Below are 23134 nucleotides of genomic sequence, written 5' to 3'. Positions count from 1 at the left end.
GACAAGTTGTAATTTGCCATTTTTTGGTTTTGCCGAAAAAAACGGAAGTGTCATGATATGTTTTTGTTGTTTTCATTGAACTAACTGACTGTTGAATGGTTGCGAATTATCGGTACCGTACGCTACCTTCTGACCTTTGTATAGCTATAATTTCGTGATTCACCTGTGCGGTGCGGTACGGGTACGGTAGGTAGATCTAGCCTACCGGTACCGTATCTCATATTTTTACCTGGGGAAAATATCAAAAACCAATGCTCAAGTTAAATTCTATTAGCAGTTTATGAACCAATAGGTATAACGTTAGACTACGATAAGCTAGTGTACCAACACACTGGTCAGCTGGTCTAAAGTTCTACAACAAAACCTGACAGTACGGTACCGGTACTGCCTGACTGTAGTGCGGTAGTCTACCTACAATCTGACAATACTGCAATAGTAAAACTGCATGTAAAAGTCAGTTTTATGTACCGACCTAGTTTTTACAAGTGAGGATTGCTTTTTCAAGTTTGAAGTTGAAATCATGGCCAGGTAATATTTTTGTTGAGCCATCTCATTTCACATTTCTTCTGAAATAAACAATAAAAAACTATAATTTGTATATATTTTGATATTGGAGTATGACTGTATGACGTTATACAGTTACAGGTATACTTGTGTAAAAGGATTGCAAGGTGAAAATTCAACTCTTTATAGCAATGTTGATAATAATGCATCTGAAATATTAAATTGTTCAGGCCATCATGTCGTTGAATTGGAATTCGCTTCAGTTTCCAAGTTATATACTCTTTATATGCAAATAAGAATCTAAATTTCATCATATTCTTTCAGCATATTGCACTTGAATTGATTAAATATCAAACTTTAGTGCTTCAAGTCATGAGCAGACATTATTTTATGTAATGGTTCAGATATGGGGTCCTATGTTACCAACTATAATCTTGCTGTTTTTTTTTAGTGCAGAATCAAATCTTGCAGAGAACTATTATTCCTTCATTAAGAAATTTTCTAGCAAGCAATGGTGGGAATTCATTCGAATACTGGGGTTACCAGAGACTGACATCGACGAATTATTTTATGATTCAAATGATTTGACTGAACAGAAATACCAGATGTTATCTCGCTGGAAAAGTTACTATGGTAATAAAGTGTTCAGGTAGAACTTTATCTGCATGTGGCATTTCAGCATTTGATGCTGATGTATGCTCTGAGGTATTAGTTGAGAAATAACGTAATGTACGAAAATGAGCACACACATGCAAAATTCCAATTTTTTTAGTTTTTCATTTTCTTTTGTTTCAACTGTTGCAGGTATCATAGTCTTCTCAATGAATTTTGCTAGCAACACATTTAGCGTACCCGCGGGAAACAAACGGGCCAATGGGATGGCAAATAATATATTGCCATTCCGCACACGGCTGCCTGCCAATTATGATACAAAATGAAATAATTGTAGAAAGTTTTAAATCAAAATGTGGACAGCAGCACGTGGATATGTGCGCCAAATTTAGTATTCTTATAAATACAAAAAACCATATTTGAATATTTAATTCAAATTGGACATCCTTGCTTTAAGCACTGCATTAAATTAACCTAGTATAAACAAATATCACCACGCATGTTTTTTAAGTTTTAAGAAAATTTTACGTTAGCCGAAGAAATATTTCTACTAGAAGAATTTTCGTAAGTTGGATTTTTCGTGTCCCAAGCCTTCCATAGGTGGAGAATCGAGGAGTGTCCCGCGGCTTCAAGCAGTCACTTGTATGTGGTTCTCTTGTAAAAAAAGTTGCACATCCCTGCCCTTTATGATTCGAAAATGTAGGCTTGAGGCTCTAGGTTTTTTTAGTATGCCGAAGTCTTCATTTATTTTATAGCCTACCAAATACATGGAATACCCAAATATCATTTTGTACCTCATTTCAATGTACCCGCATAAGATACTTTTGTGTGTACACAACTATAATTTTATTTTACTGTGTTCCGAATGAAAATTAAACCGTTCTTCCCCAAAACCAAAATAAATCTTGTTCATTCATTAGATTGAATTTAACTAGCTAATCATGCCTAATTTACACTGATAAACAGGCTACGATTTCCATCATGAAGTTCTCTTTTTTTTGGAATATTTTAGCTTTGTTTATATCTATATATGTATAGTGTAATTTGAACACAAGTAGGATTACAATTTTTACCTCAAGTATTTTTCTATCTGAGGAAAAATCTAAAAATTAAAATGGTTAATGTTTGATGTGATAACCAGGCTAATTTTAAATGGGGAAATGAAAATAATAATTTGTTCATGTCAACAACAGCAAACCTGTTTCTGTCAGAATTTTACTAAGAAGAGTGAAATTTTGTTTATTCATCTCATAAATACAGTATTTTGATCTTATTATTTTGTGATTACAGGATACAAGAAGAGAGATGATGAGGTGATTGAATGTTTGGATTTAGCCTGGAGAGAAGTGATGGGAAATGTTAGTCCTCAACTTCTAAATCAAAAACTTCAGGGTTCTCTGCAAGAAAGTATGCTCCTTATCGAATTGGTGTAGATATTTTGATACTAGGAGGCCTATTTTTTTGTATTGGATATGATTTGTGTTGTCTTTGCAACTGACAAAGTCACAAAAATATTGACGAATCTGAATTTGAAACCGCGATAAGTATACAGTGATACCTCGGTAGTCGAGTGACTCTATACTCGAACAATTCGGTAGTCGACCAAAAAATGAAGTCAAAGATGTCGCATGCAGCGGTACTCTAACGGAAATTCGGTGCTCGAGCACCCCAGTGAGATGATGTCACCCCAAGTAGTATGCAATCTGGCACAGTAGACTACCGGTACGGGATTCTTCATGACTGAATCGAAATCGTCAGAATGTGAGGCTCATCACACACAAAAAAACGAATCCAATATAGCCCACAGAAATTTGCTCAAACTTACAGCAACTGATACAAAATTGTCTTTATTATTACTCTTGATTATATACACATTCAAGTAATTATTGTTATTTGGGTAGGGTTACACATTTTGTTAATATTTTGGGTATTTTGGAATTAAAATAATTATCATTTTTTCCATGACAAAAAAGTTTCGGTACTCGAAAAAATCATTAGTCGAACACCAATCTTGAACGAATTACCAGTATGTTCTACTACTGAGTTATCACTGCAGTTCAGTTTATCTAGGTTGTTCTTGGCATAGCAATTGGATATTTCCCTATAACAGAATCTTTTAGTACATTTTATCTGTCTACGGTTTTGCGTATATTATTGATATAGATGTTAGCACACATGATTGTGTTTGTTTCTTATTTCAAATGTCTGACCCTCAGAAATTGAAGGCTTAAAATGGCTTGAAATTTTTGCTTATCAATTTCATGGAAACTTTTTTATTCTTTTCAACAAAAAACATCAACTAATTTCACTCAGATCGATATATTGCGAAAAAATTTTATGAAGTTATGCGGAATATCCATAAAGAACAGAGAAATCACTTTGTTAAGACGAAACTTAAGGTTTCAGACACGGAAATTGCATCAATCATGGCAGATTACAGTAATGATGTAGATGAGCAGTGTTTCCAAATGTTCATGACATGGAAAAGAAAATCAATGTGTAAGTTATTGTTTTGATCAAGTGATGATATATCAACAGTGAAAATGTAATATCATTGCAGTCAGTTCATATTTTCATTGACTGTTCTTGTTTAACTCTTTTGTTCCGTATGACAAATATATTCGTACTACCATCCTTGGTCATAATATTTTTTTTTCGGATTATTATACGTTTATGTTCATGTTTTGTGAAGTATTCCACACTAACTAAAATCATTTTAGGCATCCAACTATGATCCGTGCTTGATCTGTCAACATTTTTTTTTTGTAAATTTTTTATTTTACTACTAAGTGAATTTTATTTGTGTAGGTATTTCAAAGCTTAGAGATACACGAAAGCAGTGTTCACTATTAGCGCACTTTTTTGCGAAAATTGCGAAGCACTTTCGCAACTTTTTTTAGGGACTGCGAAATAGCACTTTTTTCCGATTTTGAAGAGAAATAGCACTTTTTTCCGATTTTGAATGGAATAAAAATTCAAAGTTAACAAATATTTTCGAGTATTAAAGTGACAAATAAGTAACATACTAGTACTTTTGTAACTCAATTCTGCATATCATAACGATATTTACCGGAATTCTAACCTATGAGATGCAGACATAGGAGATAAAGCTTTTGCATTAACTGCAAAATTCTTGTTTATAATATGATTATTATACAAGCACACCGATTCCGCTTCTCCCGCAAAAACGCTCAGTGTCTTTGAAACCAGATGTTGGAATACTACACAGTGCGTTTCTTTGAACAAGAGTGGTCATGTGACTATCAATGATATCGTTGAATTCAAAATGACTATAAAAGTGTTAGTAAAGTGTTATAGTCACTTTGGATGTATTGTGACCAAAGTGCACGATTTTCAAAACTTTTAGCAGCATGTCACAGATTTGCAAAATCACCAAATTCACAAAATACCCTTAAGTGCCATTTTATTGTAATCACATTGCTGAAAGCATGTGGCATTTTGCGATATTTACACAACTATTTCTCATTGATATGCGAGTATGGGTGGGCAAAATTCAATATTTTATTGAATTGAATATTTTTAACAGTACCGAATAACAAATATTTTTGGAACGTCGGTGGAAACATTAAAAAATCGGCAACAAAGCCTTCTTACTGATTAATTCCGTTGTAATCGCTAATTGTTCTTGTCACCGATCGTTTTGGCGGCGATATACAGGTTTTGTTAATCTATATTCCCGCCCTCTCTTTTTTACAAATATGAATTCTTGCGGGTCGGCGGCATCGAAGTTTTATATTTCGGGTTTACCCGTTTGTTCACATGGGCAACAGCTGTTGAAGACATTGAGGACTCAAATTAACATTTGCGTTGGCTTTAATATTACCTATCAAGATTTGTAAATTTAGGGTCCCAATTTTATGCGAATGGTAATATTATTGTCGATACCGTGATGCTGATATTTATCAAGACGATAATTAACTTTCTCATGTTTTTCTATGGTGATAAACTTCACAAATCTGAAATTGTGCCAATCCTGAATGTTGATTTAAAATAGTGATTGAATAATTCGGCAATAAAGGCATTTCTGCGTGGTCATAAGACGAGATGACGTTAATGAACAGCACTTCCTCTACAGGATATTTTACGTAAGCGACTTAATGCTAAAAAGATTGGACTCGAGTGCTTTTTTTTCGAGTGCTCGAGTGCCTAATAGAGGTCAGGCGCTAATTGTAACTAATTCCCTCAAGTTTCAACATGTTTTCAACAAAACAATATCCCGGCGATAATTATAGCTAAAATGTTACCGAGCAATTCACAATTTTATTTATGGAATTTGAAAATTCACCAGTTTCTTGACGATATTGATAATGTCACGCCCTAATTATTAGTGCAAAAAATACTCCCCTTCTTCCGCGGCGGTTTGACGGGTTCTTTGTTCCAATCTTCAAAAATTTGTGACACGGGGGATATAGAATACTGAATCCGGAGGGTTCAATCCCTGTCGACTTACTGGTGATTTTCCGTTTTGGAATGCGTGGAACATTCTCTATTATTAAATGACGTTTCGCGGGCTAGAGTTCTCCCCGAAAATGATGTGTACCAGACGTTAGTTAGACGATAGATAAAACATTAGATAAATATATTTCATGACGCCCCGTTTTCGAAAATACAAAATTATATCGCAAAAAATGCGTTTTGATACATTTGGAATGAAACATTATTTACGGTTAATTCAGATCATATTTTACTCTTCATGACACCCGGTATCCGAAAATACAGTCGTATTGCGAAAAATGTGTTTTGTTACATTTAAAATAAAACATTTTTGCGATTAATTTAGATCATATTTTACTTTTCAGGACACCCGTTTTCGAAATTACAAGGTTATATCGCAAAATGTGTTTTGTTACATTTAGAATAAAACATTTTTGCGATTAATTTAGATCAAATTTTACCTTTCACGGCAATCCGTTTCCGAAAATACAAAGTTATATCACAAAAAAATGCGTTTTGTTACATTTATTTTGCATTCCCGATAAAATACATATTTTCCCTAATTAAAGTCGTCGATGAATCTGTTCCTGTCGGTCAAGCTTGACATACGTTTGGACGACTGTGGGGCGGTTTTTTGGTCGACGATAAATTAAAAAGTTGCCACACGTTATTTGTATAACGATAATAACTGAAAAATTAGATTTTATAATGGAGGTGAATTTGTCTCAAAATGGTATTTTACGATTCTTGCCCACAGAAAATAAACACGCTGACAGGCTTGGTTAAAATTGATATTCGTTTAATTTATTTTACACTATATTAATAAACGCGCCACACCAAGTGCGGCCATATAAATTGCAGTCGCAGCGGTATGGACTGTATGTTATTGGCGCTCTCACATTAATTATAATTTTCAACAAAACAATACCCCGACGGTCATTGGAGCTCAATTCGTTACCGAGTAATTCACAATTTTATTTACGGAATTTGCAATTTCAAGATCTCACTTGACGATTTTGATGATGTCATGCCCTAATTATTACTGCTTAAATGCCTCAAAATACAACAAATGTAATCATTTTCGACGATAACAGGCGCAACAATTCGTAAACGAGGCGTTATAACGAAATTCGCGATTGATTTTACCTCTCTCTTGTTTACAATTTTAACATCCCGCCGGCCATGTATGGTCGAATAAAATGTTCACATATTAGAAACATGACTTGGCCAAGGATGGAAGGGATCACTAAAGAGCTAATAGAAAGTACATACGCGAGGGTATGATATTAATATCGAGAATATTTGTGAGCATATCACAGGACGGAAATATTTTGCACCCGGCTGTTTGTTGGCAGAACAACGATACGCTAAAGTTAATTGATCGAATACATGGAAGTATTTATTTATCATCTCACTTGCGAACATCGAAGTTTGGGCGGAATTGTACGATCATGTTGTCTTTCTTAAATAATAACTTTTTCAAAAAATGTTCATTTTACTTTTGCGTCTTTATTATATGTCCGGGTTTTCATTAATTTTAAATTCGAAATTGTCCGAAATACTCCGACAGGTGTATAAGTACAAAAATAATAGTACTTACCAAAGTACTTACCAGGGAAGTTTAATACACACGATGTGTTAATGGTGTCGTAACTGCCGTTTTTTAATTTGATTGTTTTACATTCTGCTTAAAAAACAAGGTCATGCAGGTTTGCAGTCATCTAACGTAAATCTCGCGACCAAATCTTTTTTGTTTTGTATGGCACCGTCTTGGCGACGAATTTATTGCCGACTGAATTTTAATTGTGTTTTAGGATAAGTTATTTTCTGTTTGTTGGTTTCTAAACTTTACAAACGTGGGTAGCAATTACTATTAATGTGAGATTTGTGCATATGAACGATTGAATATCGCGACTGGCTGTCCGATATCTGAGAATGCGTATATCAGCGTTCATGTGGTCGAACAAAAATTATTTATCAAATGAATTTCGAGACACTCTCAAAATTATTTGGAATCCACTATCATATCATTCGTTTATTTTTTATATTCATGTTTTTTTTTCAAGAATCACCCTCGTTATATTTCGTGTACCTTAGCAAAAAAAAACTCTTTGGTGTCATCTCGCAAGTGGCGTTGTGATGCGAATATTTGATACTAGGTCAGCAGCATTACAAAGAGTGCTATTTATGAATGCTGAAAGTACATGGCATTACTAAACCTTTTGCCAATATATGATGTTTTCTGCCTGATTTAAACTAACTCGCACGCAAACCAAGGCATGTCGACATTTAAAAATTACTTGTGTTTGGGTAAGCTCTGAAATAGTATAATATAAATGTAAATGAGAAATTAGCTCACGCTAGCTCACGAAACGGGAGGATTTTCAAAGTGATTTTGTGTAATATTTCGGAGAAAAAAGTTTGAAAGGAAAGTAGGTCAACCTATCTCCTAAAACAGGGGAGTATCCTGCGTGATATTTCGGAGGGACGGTAGGTTAACCTATCTTTTAAAACAGCGGGTGGCGACTTTCAAAGTGGTTCAAAATCACAAATTAATAATTATCAGATTAGGTTTAGGGATAAATCGAAAAGTTGAATTTCCAGCGCACCTAACCCTAATTAGTTGATTGCTATTTATATTTGGGGGGGGGGGGGGGATTATTTTGCACGGGATTTGTACAAATGATCCTCCCTGTAACTAATATGGTTTCCAGCATACGTCGTTGTCTGTTAGATGGAAGGAGTAACAAATGTGAAAGCCTTTGCTGTTCACGCGAGTAAGCAACTGACACCGTGATACATTGAATGAAAATTTTGTTCGCGGCAGGTGTTAGCAGATGTCCTTTTGTTGCCGATGAATTCGCTTGTTTTAATTAAACATGAATTCGCTTAAAGGGAACTCGGTTAACGGAAAGGCTTCTCTTTAATTCATAATATTAACCGGAGGAGCGCTTTTTCGAGTATCTATGCCGTTTTAAATGGGTTATATGAAAGGCTAGAGCACCTAACTTGTTAAAATCGGCAAAAGCACTTTCGCACTTTTTTTTTCGACTGCGAAGCACTTTCGCACTCATAATTCGCTTAGAGTTAACACTGCACGAAAGTATTTGTCATTACTTCAAAAATAAGTCATTTGAACGAGCGGGAAACAATTTCGCGCACATAATATACAAACAAAGATTTCAGACAACTATCGTGGACATGCTCTCACATATCATTGATTATTTCGCGCTTCGCTTGCGAAGCTGAGTCTGGTTTTTCTGCAAAGGTGACGTATCGCTCTTTCAGAAGAGCGCTTGGAATTTCGTTTCTTTGTAACACGTGTTCATCGAAGCGATAAGAGTGTGAAACGTTCTCTCAAAGTTTTTTGAAATTTCTCTCTTACCGGCGTAGGGTCGAACGGTTTGCGCCTACGTCATTTGGGCGCGTTTTAGTAGGAAGACGTGAAAATAAGCTTTTTAAAGAGATATTGGGGGTGTTCCTTGTACGTTTGGTTAACTGGTCATTACATATTATAAAATGGTACAAAAAGTCGATTGTATACAGCGGAAAAAAAGGGTTAATATCTTGGCTCGGCAGTGTGGCGCATCGTGCTAAGCGTTAGGAATACGCTCGCCATCGCATCTCTGATTACCTTTGAGGGCTCGCAGGTTCGAATCCCATGCGGAGATGATCATGTGCGAGAGGATTGCTGGACTCCTCGCCGCCGTAGGGTGGTTCACGTAACCGCTGGTCGGTTACAGCTTTCTCCACCATTAAGTCTATTCTATTGAAAACAAATAACTGGCTAACAAATCCCATACCCGACCTGGACTGGTAACCAGATGAGAGGCCAGGGTTCGTCATATAATTAAGCTGTCTTATCGGCTTTCCTCTCCCCCGGGATAAATATGTAAATCCTATCCTATCTGCTAAAACCAAAGTTATATTGCAGTTGGGTAAATTTCTATTTTTAATCCACTTACTTTTAAATCAGTCAACCAACCAGTGGGTTGTTTTGTCACACCATTTGTGAACGCATGAAGTCAGTTGTGATTTCATCCACCAAATATGTATTATGCAGAGCAGGGGTGAGCAACTTTTTTGTCGGTGGGCCATATAACCAATTTCAGAAATCTAGCCGGGCCACACAAAAAATTTAGTTTTTTAATGTACACAGCGAACTAAAAAATTGTCAGATGCACGAAGCATAGTTTGATAACATCAGACTTGAAGAAGTTGTAGTAACCTATAACTGACTGGTCAAATGTTCATCAGTCATAAACTGTCAGATTAGGATTTTATGCTTGATGAAGAAAAATCTGAATGTAGACAAGGCAACAAGGGCCGCACAAAATTGCTTGGCAGGCTGGGTTGCCTGTTGCACGTCCTGGATTAGAGAAAAATTGGAATGAAATAAGTTTAACCATCTAATCCCATGTCTAAAATCCGTTGTTCATCGTACTAGTTGTCTTCCTGTTTTATCTCTTCTGAGATAAATGTCAGATCCTACTTATTCTGTGGACCAAAATTTTCCCATATACCGTATTTCCCGGCAACTCAGTCGCTTTTCTGAACCCAATTTTTTGGCCTGATTTTGGGGGAGTCGTCTCATTAGGCGAGATGATAATCGTCGTTTTTTTGGTGTCGCCTTGTTATTTAATTCGGACCATAAAATATCCTCGGCGATAGCATTCCCCACATCCTCATCAGGTTAGTTTAGATAAATCGGCATTCTCGCTCTGTGAATCTGGAATTCCAATGCTGTGATTATCATATATACACTTTATATTTATTTATAAAAACTAAATATAATAACTAAATATAATCAAGTAGTTTATCTCACATTATTATGTCCGCAGATTGTCGTGTTATTTTAGATCTGTAATGTACTTATATGGTGGACGCAATCGCGAGTTACGTGAACACAATTAGATTGAAATTGAAAGACGGTTTGAATTCCCGTAGTTGTGATGGATTGTATATTACGCTCAAGAAAAAGTCATTATAGGCTATTTTAACCAATGCGCAAACACAGCGACTGCTCAAAAGCCTTTGCATGGTAATTTGAGATTCCAATGTTGATGCATTTTTACTACCCGTCTTATTGGCCGGTTATATGCAAAAACCCATTTTTTCAGGCTTAAAAACGGGCCTCGTCTTATTTACCGGGTAGAATTATTCGCCGGGAAATACGGTATATAAAAGCTGAAAATGTCTATCTCAACATTCTGCATGATGAATTATTTGTGTTTACAGTTAACAATTTACCAAATTTTAGGATTTTTTATTGGCTTTTAATAAAGAAGGGAAATTACATGTTACATTGTTGTGCCAGTAATCTTTTTGTTATTGTCTGATAATGTAATCTAATAAACTGATTTATTTATGTTTAGTGCAAAGATATGCTGAGATCAGTAATGAAATCGAAAAACTTTTAGATGAGTTTTTAGATAGAAATGGTGGTCCAAATGAAGCAAGAGGAGGTGAGAATAAACATTTTATTACTTATTAATACGTAATTTGAGCATCTTGAGACAAAAAGTTGAATAGGCCTACTTGAATTATGAATGAAATTAAAGAAATCGGAAAATGTTTATTGGTGTAACCTGGTATTGTCTGGGTGTGAATAAGTATTAGTCGTTTAGCATGTTTTCCAACCTATGGTCAATGTTTTTTAATTTTATTACTAATTTTATTATCTAGCTAGTTTTATTGTTTCTTTTTTTGTATTGAAATATTGTTCAATAGTAATTGTAGACGTGGAAACTGGGGATTATTAATTTGTAAAAACTCTTGCTAAGTAATGCCACATCACCATTCTGAAAACTCGCTGATGGCAAACAACCAAAACTGCCGTTTTACTTTGGGGTAATTTTTGGGAAAATAATGTTATGTAAAAAGGATTGTTCTATATACCTAAGTCATTGAGTTTGCGGCCATAAAAAAAAACTACATGTCGTTTAGTATGTGAGAATGTATTTAGGTCAAGACTCGTGGGATCTCACAAAATTTATTTTTAAAAAGATTTGGGTTGCTCGAAAAAAAGTTCCTAACAACTGTCCTATAGTACCGGTAATTAATAATAATAATAACTTACCTATTGTCATAAATGTCTTCAAGCCATGAGTAATATATGTCTTGAACAAACCGAACAATATAGTAGTGCGATTAGTAATATAGATAATTATGAATATTTTAATATAATCATAGGATATTTTATCAAGTTTTTATTACTCACTATCAATATCTATCTCTCAACTTCTTGAACGAAGGGACCTTTATTTTATGACTTTTATATTGTCAAATTACTGAGCTGATGTTTTTTGTTTCAGGCCCAGAAAGGCATCAACAAGTATCGTCTGATACTGGACGAGGAGGCAGAAGTAGGTGGAGATGGTGATATAATAAATGGCTTTAGCAGTTATTAAATAGATATGATTGATAATTTATACAAAGTAAAAATATCATTAATAACTTTTTTTTGACTTACCAAAAATACATCATATGCCATTACCTAGAACTTTTTCAAATAAGCAAGTACGTTTAAGAAACTGATAGAAATATTAGAAATCATCCATACGCAGTTGTTGTCTTTTCAGTTTACTATTTATTAGTTTTGCAGTGAAGATATTTTTTTTAATCAATACAAAATATTTTATCAATCATGTCCCTGTCATGATGTCATCCTTTGTCCACACATTTGGGGTCGGAAAATCGGCGCTCCAGTATGTGTACCAATATGGAGGTAACTAATTTTGTTCACCTACTTTACATCAAGTTTGGACGCCTTTGGACAGGAGGTATATTCACTTGGCTAACACAAACAGTCCCCGAACTCGGTATAGAACTAAAATAAGGAAAATCGGAATAAAATTATGGCCTAACCCTAACCTGGTACACATACTATGGAACTAATGGGAGTACCGCAGAAATCATTATTTTAAATTTTAATACCAGTATTGAGTAATCATGTCTGGAAAGCTGAATATACAATAATATGAAGATTACATAATCATAATGAAAGTATTGACATTTTCTGTGGATGAGAATGTGAATAGTTCTGATGTTAGTTATGAACTTATGGTTATATTATTTTTACCTTTCAACTTTGCAAGGAATACAGGTTAATTGTACATATAACTCCTGATATCCTTGGTGTAGTTGTGAACACTTTTCTATATACGGTATACATTAGGTTTTCAACATAATGAACTTCATCAGCAACCTTCTGGACCTGGATGATTAATCTGTGTTGCGAAACACTTATCAGCAGCATCAAATGGTAGACTGGATATCGTGCCTGAAGACTCAGCTAAAGTTTTTGATGATCTGACATAAATCTTTCTCTGTACCTTGTTTTGATCAATTTAAATTCAATTATTATTTTATTTTTACAAACTTTTTAGTAATCCCTATGCCCAGTAGTATCATAAATGTTATAATTTGAGTTTGGAAACTCAATTATGTTGTGGTGCTTCTGTAGGAAATCAAAGATATGTTATATCTGTCTATTGATCTATTTAATTCCACTGATTGTCTTTGTCTAACATTTATGTGCTTTATTTTCCCCATTTCAGATAATTATTTATAACAGTAACTGAACTTCTCGATCTTTTCAATTAGATCCTTGGGTGTCACTGCTTGATAACCAGCTTTGGTTCCTCGCCACTTCCCTTCCCAAGTTGAAATGTGTGATTATCTTTTTGCTTCGTATTTTTGTGTAAAACTTACATTTTAACTTGAATTTACATGGAGTCATAAAAGTCATGTGTTACAATATTCCGTTAGTCTCCATCCCTCTTGAATATTGGATATATAATTGTCGAGTTAAAACACTTCAAGTTAAACATTACCAGAATTCAGAAGTTGCGTCAGGAGTACCTCCATTTGCTTTGATATTATGATACCCTTCTTTTGTACACCTGCATGTGTAATCCATTACTATGTTCTCTGTGATATTTAGCTTTCACGTGTATTTTTTTTTTGTCTAATTCCTTTGTTGATTTTGGTTAGCAGCAAGCACTTCAATATGCTTTAGTTCCATGTACCTTTTTATATTAATTGTGTATTTTATTTCTATCCAATTCTGCATATGTATATCAGTCTCCAACTTTGCAGCACAGGCAGTGTGATCGTGTTTAGAGCAATTTATTACAGGTTTTATCAATTTTGTTTGGTCAGCATGGTGTCAATGTTGTCTATTCACTATGCATTAGTACACTATACAACAAGAACTCAAGTGACGCGTGTATTAATGCAAGTTATAAAAGAACGTTTACTTGTATCGGTACATCAACTGGTAAAATAAATATGTTACTGGGGCCCACCAATAGATGGTTTTCATATAGTGTGTTCCTATTACTGCTAGCGGGCAGTGGTTCACTAACTTGAATTATTGGTCAAGACCTAACCGGGGGGCGCACATAGTAAATTTGCCCATCTGCTTTATCTGTTTATCGTAGAACTATTGGCTGGATCAATTCCTGTATATTTGCCTTTTTGGATTACATTTAATAATAACTGGAGATTCTGTTAACTTGGATTAAAATATCATTTAAAACAACAATATTAGAGCTGCGTATTTCAGGTGTATCATAGACAGCAAGACAGGTTTTGGGAGCGCGTATAAATGCTTTGCAGTCGTAGATTATTTGCGGAGCTCTTGAACTGAGTTGGACTTTGGCTATCGTAACAAAATATATCGCAATATTTGCGTCTTATTGAAAAATGAATTTTATTAAACTGGTTTCCCTATTGGCGTTGCGGTGTGGCTCATCGTGCTAAGCGTTAGGAATACGCTCGCCACGGCACCTCTGATTACTCTGCGTGGGTTGGAATCCCATGCAGAGATGGTTATGTGCGGGAGAATTGCTGGATTCCTCGCCGCCGTAGGGTGTTTCACGTAACCACTGGTCGGTGAGTAGAGTTGCTCGAGACTGCGTTCAGATAGATTTACTAAACAGTGTTTACCTTTTAGTCTCAAGTAAAAACTATCCGTTGGTCGGATACGACGAGGATTTACAGGTAGTTTGCGAATATCGGTTCCGCGAAACAACAAAATATTCGGAAACCAGTTGACTATTGCTTTTCTAAATCAGTTTTAGATTAGAAAAGAGGTAACAATAACTTATCGACCCCTGTTCGTAAAAATCACATTCCAGGGTTTGGAACAATATTTCCCTCCGGTAGGGCTACCAACCGTCCCGGAATTGACGTCTGGCGTCCCGGGCTGGGCCGCGGTTGACCCGGAATTTACTGACAACCATGGCATTCTAAAATAGAAGGCCATATAAGCGTGTCGGCTCCGTTCTAAACCGGAAACGGATATAATTCACGCGAATATTTTTTTTTAAATAAAAACGATTACATCTGTATAAAGCAGTGGTTCCCAAACTAGGGTCCGCGGACCTTTTGGGGTCCGTGAAGCAATTTCGAAGGGTCCGCGAAACAAATCCGTAATATGGCTAACAGCTTGATAATACCAAAATTAAGTGCCCAAATTTGCAAATACACATTCGTCGCCATTTGCTGCTTTGCAATCAACGCTGGAGACACTGATTCTTCACTTCAAACACGCTTCCCATTGTGACGTCACAGAGCTGTGTGCCTGTGATATCACAGAGAGAGTTCAATTCCTGCCACCACAGGTTTACTAACTGCAGAGCTGTAGCTGGCGGTGCCATTTTGCATGTTTACCAAATATCGAAACATAGTGGATGTCATACATGTTATAAGAGTTGAGTCTTATATTCTTTTGTTTGCTTCACTATACGGTGCATTGATTTTTGTTGTTATCTTTTAATGTTTTGTTTTAATGCACAAGGCGGGAATCATTAAAAAAATTGCAAGGGGTCCGTCATGGAATTTTTTTTCAAAAAGTTTGGGAACCACTGGAAAGTCAGTGGAAACTGTATGAAGACTGAGGAAGGTTCGCAGTAAACTTTCATGCTTAACTGGTGACGTGTCAAATAGATGGGTGAAGTTCTTTGCCGCTCAGCAGCCAGACCATACAAAACTGTTACGTCTCGTATCATTTTGACAACCAGTATAAGTTAATTCGACTCCATAATCAACAATAGACGATAAAATATTTGATAGAAACAAAATAAATAAAACTGATTATAGAATCGGGAAAGCAAACGAAACCTCAAGTAAGAATTAAAGCGTACATATTTTAGGTGGGAAGGTATTGATAAAAGAAGTAGTACGTGTTCGCTCACCCACGCACGGTTTCTACAGTCAGTAGAAATAAACTAAACTTCAAGTACGGTAAGTCGCGAGTTTTATTTTGAAAATGAGAGCTTCCGAAACAAGACTATTACCTGATTACTGTATTATAAACAGGAAATAATAAAAGACTCCGGTTCTGATACCGTAAGTGCCGAGCATATCAAATGTATGGTAGGGAAATAAATTGCATTTTATTCACCAATTGCATAACCTCGGACAAAAATTGTACATTGGCATAATTGCCTGACTTCGAAAATTTTGAACTTACATTTATATTTTGGTTAGAAAGTGCAGTTGAATTGAATTTCCCAACTTACTGGTACCCTGAAACAGGTACTGGTAACTGTTCAGCTTTGTTCAGGATACCGTTTGATTTTTGAATATTTCGTGTCCATATATCTGAACATAGCTCTCTTGTTAATATGTTGTTGTTTGTGTAATTGTTTTAAATTTTTCAGTGGTTAAAGATGGTTGTTGTCGCTAGAAAGCTATTACTTTCAATTATTTAAAATTTCTGTGGACGCTATGGGATTCGTTCTGTGTATGCGATGACGTTATCATAATAATAAAAATGCGCTCCTTGTGGCAGCTCCGCGTTCGCATTCGTTTCCATCTGGTGGCCAGGCGAAGTTGGGAACCCTACGTAGCTGAGATATCGGTAGTCTACTGTAAAAGATGTATTCTACGTTCTCAGTAATTCATTCGTTGAAAGGACCAATCACAATAAAATAATTACAATAATCTCCCAAGTATTCGAGATTCGATTCGAAAAAAATATACGATTCGATTCTGAAATCATCAGGTATTCGAAAATGCCCAGCCCTAACTGTAACTTTTGATAAGGCACCGGTTATATGCCATTTTAAAATATCTCGAACTTTTTATTGAAAAAGGTGAAAATTGGGAGTAAATATAACGCAGCCTGATGCCCCTCATCGATTGTAAAGATTTTATCTAAACTCACTTTGATGAAAAATAATAAACTAATATACATTTATCCAAATATGCCTTTTCCGTAAATTTATCCTCGACTTGTTTTTCCTTTTTTATTCTATTATATGATTTCAGTAAAGTTGCGTTTGCTGCAAAGTTTTTCAATAATTCAAAAGTCAAAATGTGTTCACTATTGCATAATCAATGTTTGTAGCAAATGTAGTTATTTTTTCACACTGAACCATGCAGTAACAGCGCTTTAGGTGTCGCTGCTTGGAGACCTAACAAGGTCCCTCGCGTCTCCTGTCGCACAACTAACATTATTATTATATTTATTTCCTGTACTAATTTTGTGCATTTGTTGTTTCTGTGACGACGAATAAATGATTGATTGATTGATAGAAAATGCATGTTTGCAAACACACCAGCTCATGACAGATAAATACAATCAAATTACGTTTCTTCGAAGAACTGTTAGTGATGCGATCGAATGCTGAAGACATCAATATAATACAGAATTGTGAGCAATTGTGATATGTTTCTGCTTTATGCGCAGTCACGCACTATAGTTCACCCAAGGGATTAATTTATAGACATGTATATTGTTCACTTGTTTTGATCAATTTGATGTGCTTGTGGCTTGTTGGTTTGATGTATTTACGAACTGCGGTGATTCGATAGCAACGGCAGTGAAATGACATCTTTTGCACTGAGAACACGGACCTGGATTGTTTCTGCGTATATGTTGTGCGTTCATCTATAAGCACACTGGGGAATCGAAAAAATGCTTCCAGCGTAGTCATCGTCTCCTTTCAGCAAATAATTATTTGCATTTCACGGCGCATGAAATATGACTAGACAGAATAAACTGGTTGTTGGGTTGATGCTTACCTTGTCTATATCTATTATAAGAATTGGAATGGTGAGTACTTTTTTTCAATATTATACTTATATATATATATATATTATATAAATTCCCTAGTTCAGCCCTGGGCATTTCACGTGCTCTTAACATCTCACGTTACATAATATTGGGGTGATTCAGCATTGTGCTCTAAGTAAGATTGTACATTTGTACGTAATGTCTACCTACCGGATCACGGAGCTCGACCAACTTATTGTCGGGTTAATTTGTTACCATGAGAGTTCATATTGAAGGAAGTAGGCTACTCGCCTTTCTAGCTGATATGTCACAGATATGACTGAAGTAATTTGTTATGAACTTGTTTTCTGTAAGTAAATCAAGCTTAACATGGCCGCTGCGAAAGAGATATTGCTCCACAGAGTTTTGGGGCATATCGGCATTAATGACTTCCTGATTGACAATTTTATTTTCTGTTTATTTTGGTAAGAATTTGTTATCGAGTATGAATCGTTGCCCTCCAAAATGAGTTTGAGACGTTGTGATTAGGTCTTAACTTCATGAGGGAAAGCGTTACGCCTGTCTATCGTAATCGTCGCGGTTTCCGACTATATCATCTGCAGCTGCACCTTGCTTTGTGAGGAGGCAATGCGCCGTTTGGCCAAGATCTAAATCACAGCACTCGCACATGTTTTTTAATTCTCTTGAACAACTTATAGAAGTCATTAGTTAGCATTGCGGAATGGTCCCGAAAAGGCTGTATCGATTGGGCTAGGCTAAAATTGGGTTTCGAAGCTTTTGCGAACACTTCTTTGGAAATTGAAGATTTTTGAAAGACCGTTCAGCTGTCTCGAATATTAAAAAATTCACCGAAAGCACACAATAGAAAGATTTTTCCTGGGATCAAAAGTCGGGTACACAATACATACATTCCAAATTCTTTATTTTGTAACGACCTGATAAAGAACAAATAGTAGGATACTGTTCTATTTCTTGAAATGGAACATGATATTCGGTTACTATAGCCTACATTTCAAACTTAACTCAGGGATATTTCATTTCTGTTGCTGGGCCAATTCTGTTACATCTTGCTGACAATGTTGGCGTGTCAGTTGGAACAGTTTCCTATATCTTTGTCGGTGGATCTATTGGAGTTGTTATTGGGTCAATATTTGGTGCGGTAATGAGGAGACGAATGAATCCAAAGTTTCGGCATCTGTACACATTTGGTAAGACATTTTAATTTTAAATATTCAGTCACAAGATGCGTTTCCACCAGATTCAGCAAGGACAAAATCCAATCCCAAGTTTATCTTCACCATGAACACAGATAAACAAACCCAAGCCCGACTAGACATAAACAAAATGTGTCAAGTACAGACCTCATTTTATTGTTTTTAGTTATGCTTTCATCGACGAATACTTGAAAGTGCTTTGTTATAATGTTTGTTTTTTCAAAAATTCTGAATTTCTAGACATTATGTAATGTTTTAAACCGCTTACTGTTGCTGTCTTTATGCTCGTCAGCAAAGCTCAAACCGATGTCACAGTTTTGTCCTGACTTTTACAAAAATCCACGGAAATTTCTCCTTCGCTGGAATATTTTAGCAGAATCGAGTTTACTATCGTATGTATAGCCGTCAATTTTATCCCAAGCTAAAAATAAATCTCAAGCCGACAACCATGGCGTCCCGTAATAAGACATACATACCAAAATATTTTAAGTATAAGGAACGGAATGATATTTATGTAGCGATTGATTTAAAGGTTTCGCTGCATTTCTGTTGGGAACAACCAGCCCTGTGGTTCCATTCATTAAATCGTTGTGGTTATTGTTTTTGATCTACTTAATCGGAGGAATTGTATACGGGTATTTGGATGCAGGTTTGTGTAAATTTTCTCCTGAATACAAATTTAAGCAGTAAATATGCTGCACTTGGTGCTGAACTTTCGTTGGTGATGCCTTGATCATAAGCGCACTTCGCTGAAGATGATTGAACACCAACGAGAAAAACGCTTATGTTGCAGTTTGAATTTTTGTTACTAATAACAACTATGACTTGTTAATTTTTTTAGTTTCACATTTTTGCTTAAATATTTCATCTTATTGTTTCTTTTCCAGGTCTTCAAGCGCTCATTCTTAAACTCTGGAATGAAAAAAGTTCGCGTTCTCATATTCAGTTATTTCATTTTACATATAGCATCGGGGCATTCGCTGCCCCGTTGATTGGTGAGTATTGTTTCTGTAATTGCAAACCGGATGAACCGCACACCTGCATTTTCTGTTTTCGTAATATGAGTTATCAATGTGCAGAAGCGTTTTCTTTGATAATATATAATTACATTCAGCTAAACAAATGCAGGAAATGTATGGTGATATTCCTTCTACATCTGCGTCAAAGTGCCAACACCAGAAAATAGAAAACAGTTCTCTTGCTTCAAGACCCTATTTGAATTCAACCGTTGATAATACAAGTATGATAGAGGTATGTTTACACGCGTGGAAATACAGCTGGATTTGTGTATTAATACAAGTATAAATAGAATTTTGGTTTCCAGGGATCTGGTACTAGGCGAAATCAATATTGCCAAATTAGTAGCAATTCTTTAACTCTATTCAACTTTGGGTATTGCTGCTTAAAAATAGGTTAGATTCCTTGTGATTTTCCTCTTTCACAATCGCACGTGTTTATTTCTGTTCATCGCTTCATTTTATAATTTTTTATATAAATATAATTTACTGTTAATTACCGTCGTACTTGATTTTTGAATAATACAAAGTATCTTTAACTGACCAACGGTGTCCGTCACAAGCAATACGAATAGTGTATGCAAATAATCGATGATCTGAATTATAAACAATTATTGAAGGTTGATGACCGTGGTCTGAGATGGACATATTATACTCTGGCCATTTGGGTGTTGCCTGTTTCTATACTTATGATGTTTCTGGCATATAACGATGTTGAAGGTGATGTAATTGTTTTAATGACAATTCAGTTTTTTCATATAAAAAATAGTACCAAGTTAGATTCATCCATCAGTCTATTTGCTCCAAGTCTCAAATTTATGTGCAATTGCATAGTGAACTATGCTTTAAAATTTGAGTGGGGCAAATTTGCATCGACACCAATCAAAATAATGGTATGTTCAAAACTGATTTAATTATATTTGGGCTGTTTTTAATAAATATTTGTATGAGTGCAACATCGCCAAAGCAAACTGTTAAAGTTCATGAGGCACAATGATTAAAGTAATTATTTATTTTTTTCGTTAAGTATTTTTTTTATATTTGCGATGAAAAACTAATACTATCAATTTGTATCTATTTCAGAAAAAATTTTACGTTTTAATCGAGAGAAATCCAGTAACTCTGGATCAACTATCGTTAGAGATGACCCATTTAAAGACGTTGTATTCATTTTGATTGCAGTAGCAGGATACTATTTTTGTTCCGTTGGAATGGAAACTGTTTTTTACAGTTTCATTTACTCTGTCACGTTTTGTTCAGATTTGGGATTTACAGTAAGTACGGTCATCAGTGTAGTTAGAACGTTAACAACTCTCATATTGTGATAAATAGCACGCGCTCTTCCGGGTGTATTTCAAAACTTTTTATCTAGCTGTGAAAGCAATTTTATTAGCCAAATATCCTCTTGTACACGTGCACAACAATAAAATTAATGAGCATCTGAGATTTGCATCTGAGACATTTAATACATTTACTACTTCAGCCTGCGCAAGCATCCTACGCGAATTCATTGGTGTGGCTCGGTCTTGGAATTGGTAGACTTTCGGGTGTTGTGTTTGCAAAGCGAGTACAACCAAGGACTATTGTATTTTGTTGCATTGCTGGAACAACAATTGATTCGGTACGAAGCTCTGATTATCCTCTCTTACTACCCCAAGCCTGACTAGCCAATGAAGATATCAGTCAATTGCTTGATAGTTGATAGGTTTAATTTTTATTCTGTCTACGCCTTATACCTTGGTATTTTGTTATCAAGTACGTAAACTATTTTAAACCTTCAAAAGTCTGTAATGTAAAACAAAACATTACTTTCATATGCTATAATTCTTTCTTGTCAACCTAGCTTAAGTTTATGGTTTTGTTAGTTTGACTTACCATCATGCTTTCTTCAGTGAAAAAAATAATTAGTAGTATTTTAACTGTGCATGAAACAAAATACTGATGAATGTTACTGCCTAAATAGTCTAACATTCAGTGTCTATTTTCAGTTTATCATGTCAGTCTTTGGAGAACAAACTGCTCTCGTTACCTGGATAGTTGCATTCACACACGGACTGACAACATCCACACTGTATCCTGCGGGTTTGTATTTGTAATAGTTGTAAAAATAAAAGAACATGACTATAGATAGAAAAATTGACGATTCAAGTTCAAATGTCTAATGTTCTTTGCGACGAATACATATAATTTTTTATAATTCAATTAGTTTTGATACCGAACGCACACCTTCAGGAAAGCTATAATAGATGTTCTCTAAACCTAAAATCTTCCTTATAAATGTTTGGTGGTCAATGTCAAACTCATCTGCCTTTTTCCTATGCGCAATGCAAAATGACGCTTTGAATCCCTTTTTACTTACCTAATTGTTGTCAAAAAAATAGTAAGTTTAAATTTTAGGCGTGTCATGGTTATCGCAAGTCACTAATGTTTCTGGAGCGTACATGTTTATATTCAACCTTGGGAGTGCTTTTGGATCTTTAACAATGCTGCCTCTTGCTGGTCATCTTTTCGATAAAAATCCTTTCAACACGGTAAATTGGCAATTATGCACAATATTATGGCGATAAACAGCGAATCTTTGCAAGGTTCGTTTTTTGATATTTATCGATGACAATAAAATTTCCTACTATTCAGTAGCTTTAAAATTTCTGAATATTTTAATGTTTAGATACATCTTGTGTTAGCTCTCTCTGTATCAAATGGCGTGTTCTTTGCCTTGGCGCTATTAGCCGCACGATTTTTCAAACAAAAAGTTCAGAAAAAAGCATTAAAGATGACCAATCAAGATAAAACATCGACAGAAAATGATTTCATGATGCCAAGGGATCGTGATTAAAGTTCATGCTTATGCCTATAAGCAAAATCAGTGCTACAGTACCATCAAGATAATCGATGTAAATCGACAAATTATATGAACCATTTTATTTATCACGTTTGTGGGATAGAAAAAAATCTTCAACCTGTTGAATGATAATATAAATATAAGTCAAATTCATCAACAACTCTTGCGCAACTTATGAATATTTTCCCCCGAACATTGTTAGAGAATTCGGTACTCCCGGAGTACGTGAACCAAGATGGCGGACACCGGACGTAGTATGTGTACCGGTTTGCGGGTTAGGCCATAATTTCAGATACAAATACTGTGGGAGTCACTTCGCTAGTCCCCGAACTCGTAATAGAACTAAAATAAGGAAAATTGGAATAAAATTATGGCCTAATCCTAACCTGGTACACATACTACGTTCCGGTGTCCGCCATCTTGGTTCACATACTTCCGGAGTACCGAGAATTCGAAGTTGCAA

At 35.4% G+C, this 23134-nt stretch overlaps 2 protein-coding genes across 5 annotated transcripts; both read left to right on the top strand.

The window, feature by feature from the left end:
- Positions 1–194: 194 nt before the first annotated feature.
- LOC120328277 (uncharacterized) lies at positions 195–14119 on the top strand. Of its 2 annotated transcripts, none has more exons than XM_039394715.2 (7): positions 195–528; positions 956–1137; positions 2407–2523; positions 3430–3615; positions 10947–11036; positions 11886–11936; positions 12749–14119. In XM_039394715.2, exons 1-7 carry the CDS (start codon positions 521–523, stop codon positions 12793–12795), a joined length of 681 nt encoding a protein of 226 aa, XP_039250649.1. In that variant the 5' UTR covers positions 195–520; the 3' UTR covers positions 12796–14119. The 2 variants fall into 2 exon arrangements, with proteins under 2 accessions (XP_039250649.1, XP_039250650.1); XM_039394716.2 differs by having other exon boundaries at positions 196–528; positions 961–1137.
- Positions 14120–17160: 3041 nt separating this feature from the next.
- LOC120328343 (sodium-dependent glucose transporter 1C-like) lies at positions 17161–23090 on the top strand. 3 transcript variants are annotated; one of them, XM_039394802.2, is made up of 11 exons: positions 17161–17638; positions 18627–18807; positions 19346–19462; positions 19701–19808; positions 19928–20064; positions 20450–20549; positions 20913–21103; positions 21313–21450; positions 21818–21911; positions 22227–22360; positions 22498–23090. In XM_039394802.2, the coding sequence occupies exons 1-11, from the start codon at positions 17567–17569 to the stop codon at positions 22663–22665; spliced, it is 1440 nt and encodes a 479-aa protein (XP_039250736.2). In that variant the 5' UTR covers positions 17161–17566; the 3' UTR covers positions 22666–23090. The 3 variants fall into 3 exon arrangements, with proteins under 3 accessions (XP_039250736.2, XP_077970877.1, XP_039250737.2); XM_078114751.1 differs by having other exon boundaries at positions 22227–22414; positions 22498–22633; XM_039394803.2 differs by lacking the exon at positions 19346–19462.
- The last annotated feature ends 44 nt before the right edge of the window (positions 23091–23134 follow it).

Source organism: Styela clava, chromosome 7, assembly GCF_964204865.1.
Source record: "Styela clava chromosome 7, kaStyClav1.hap1.2, whole genome shotgun sequence".
Taxonomy (NCBI): Eukaryota; Metazoa; Chordata; class Ascidiacea; order Stolidobranchia; family Styelidae; genus Styela; species Styela clava.
The sequence above is the reverse complement of the archived record's forward strand: the minus strand, read 5'-3'. Positions and strand labels throughout refer to the sequence as shown.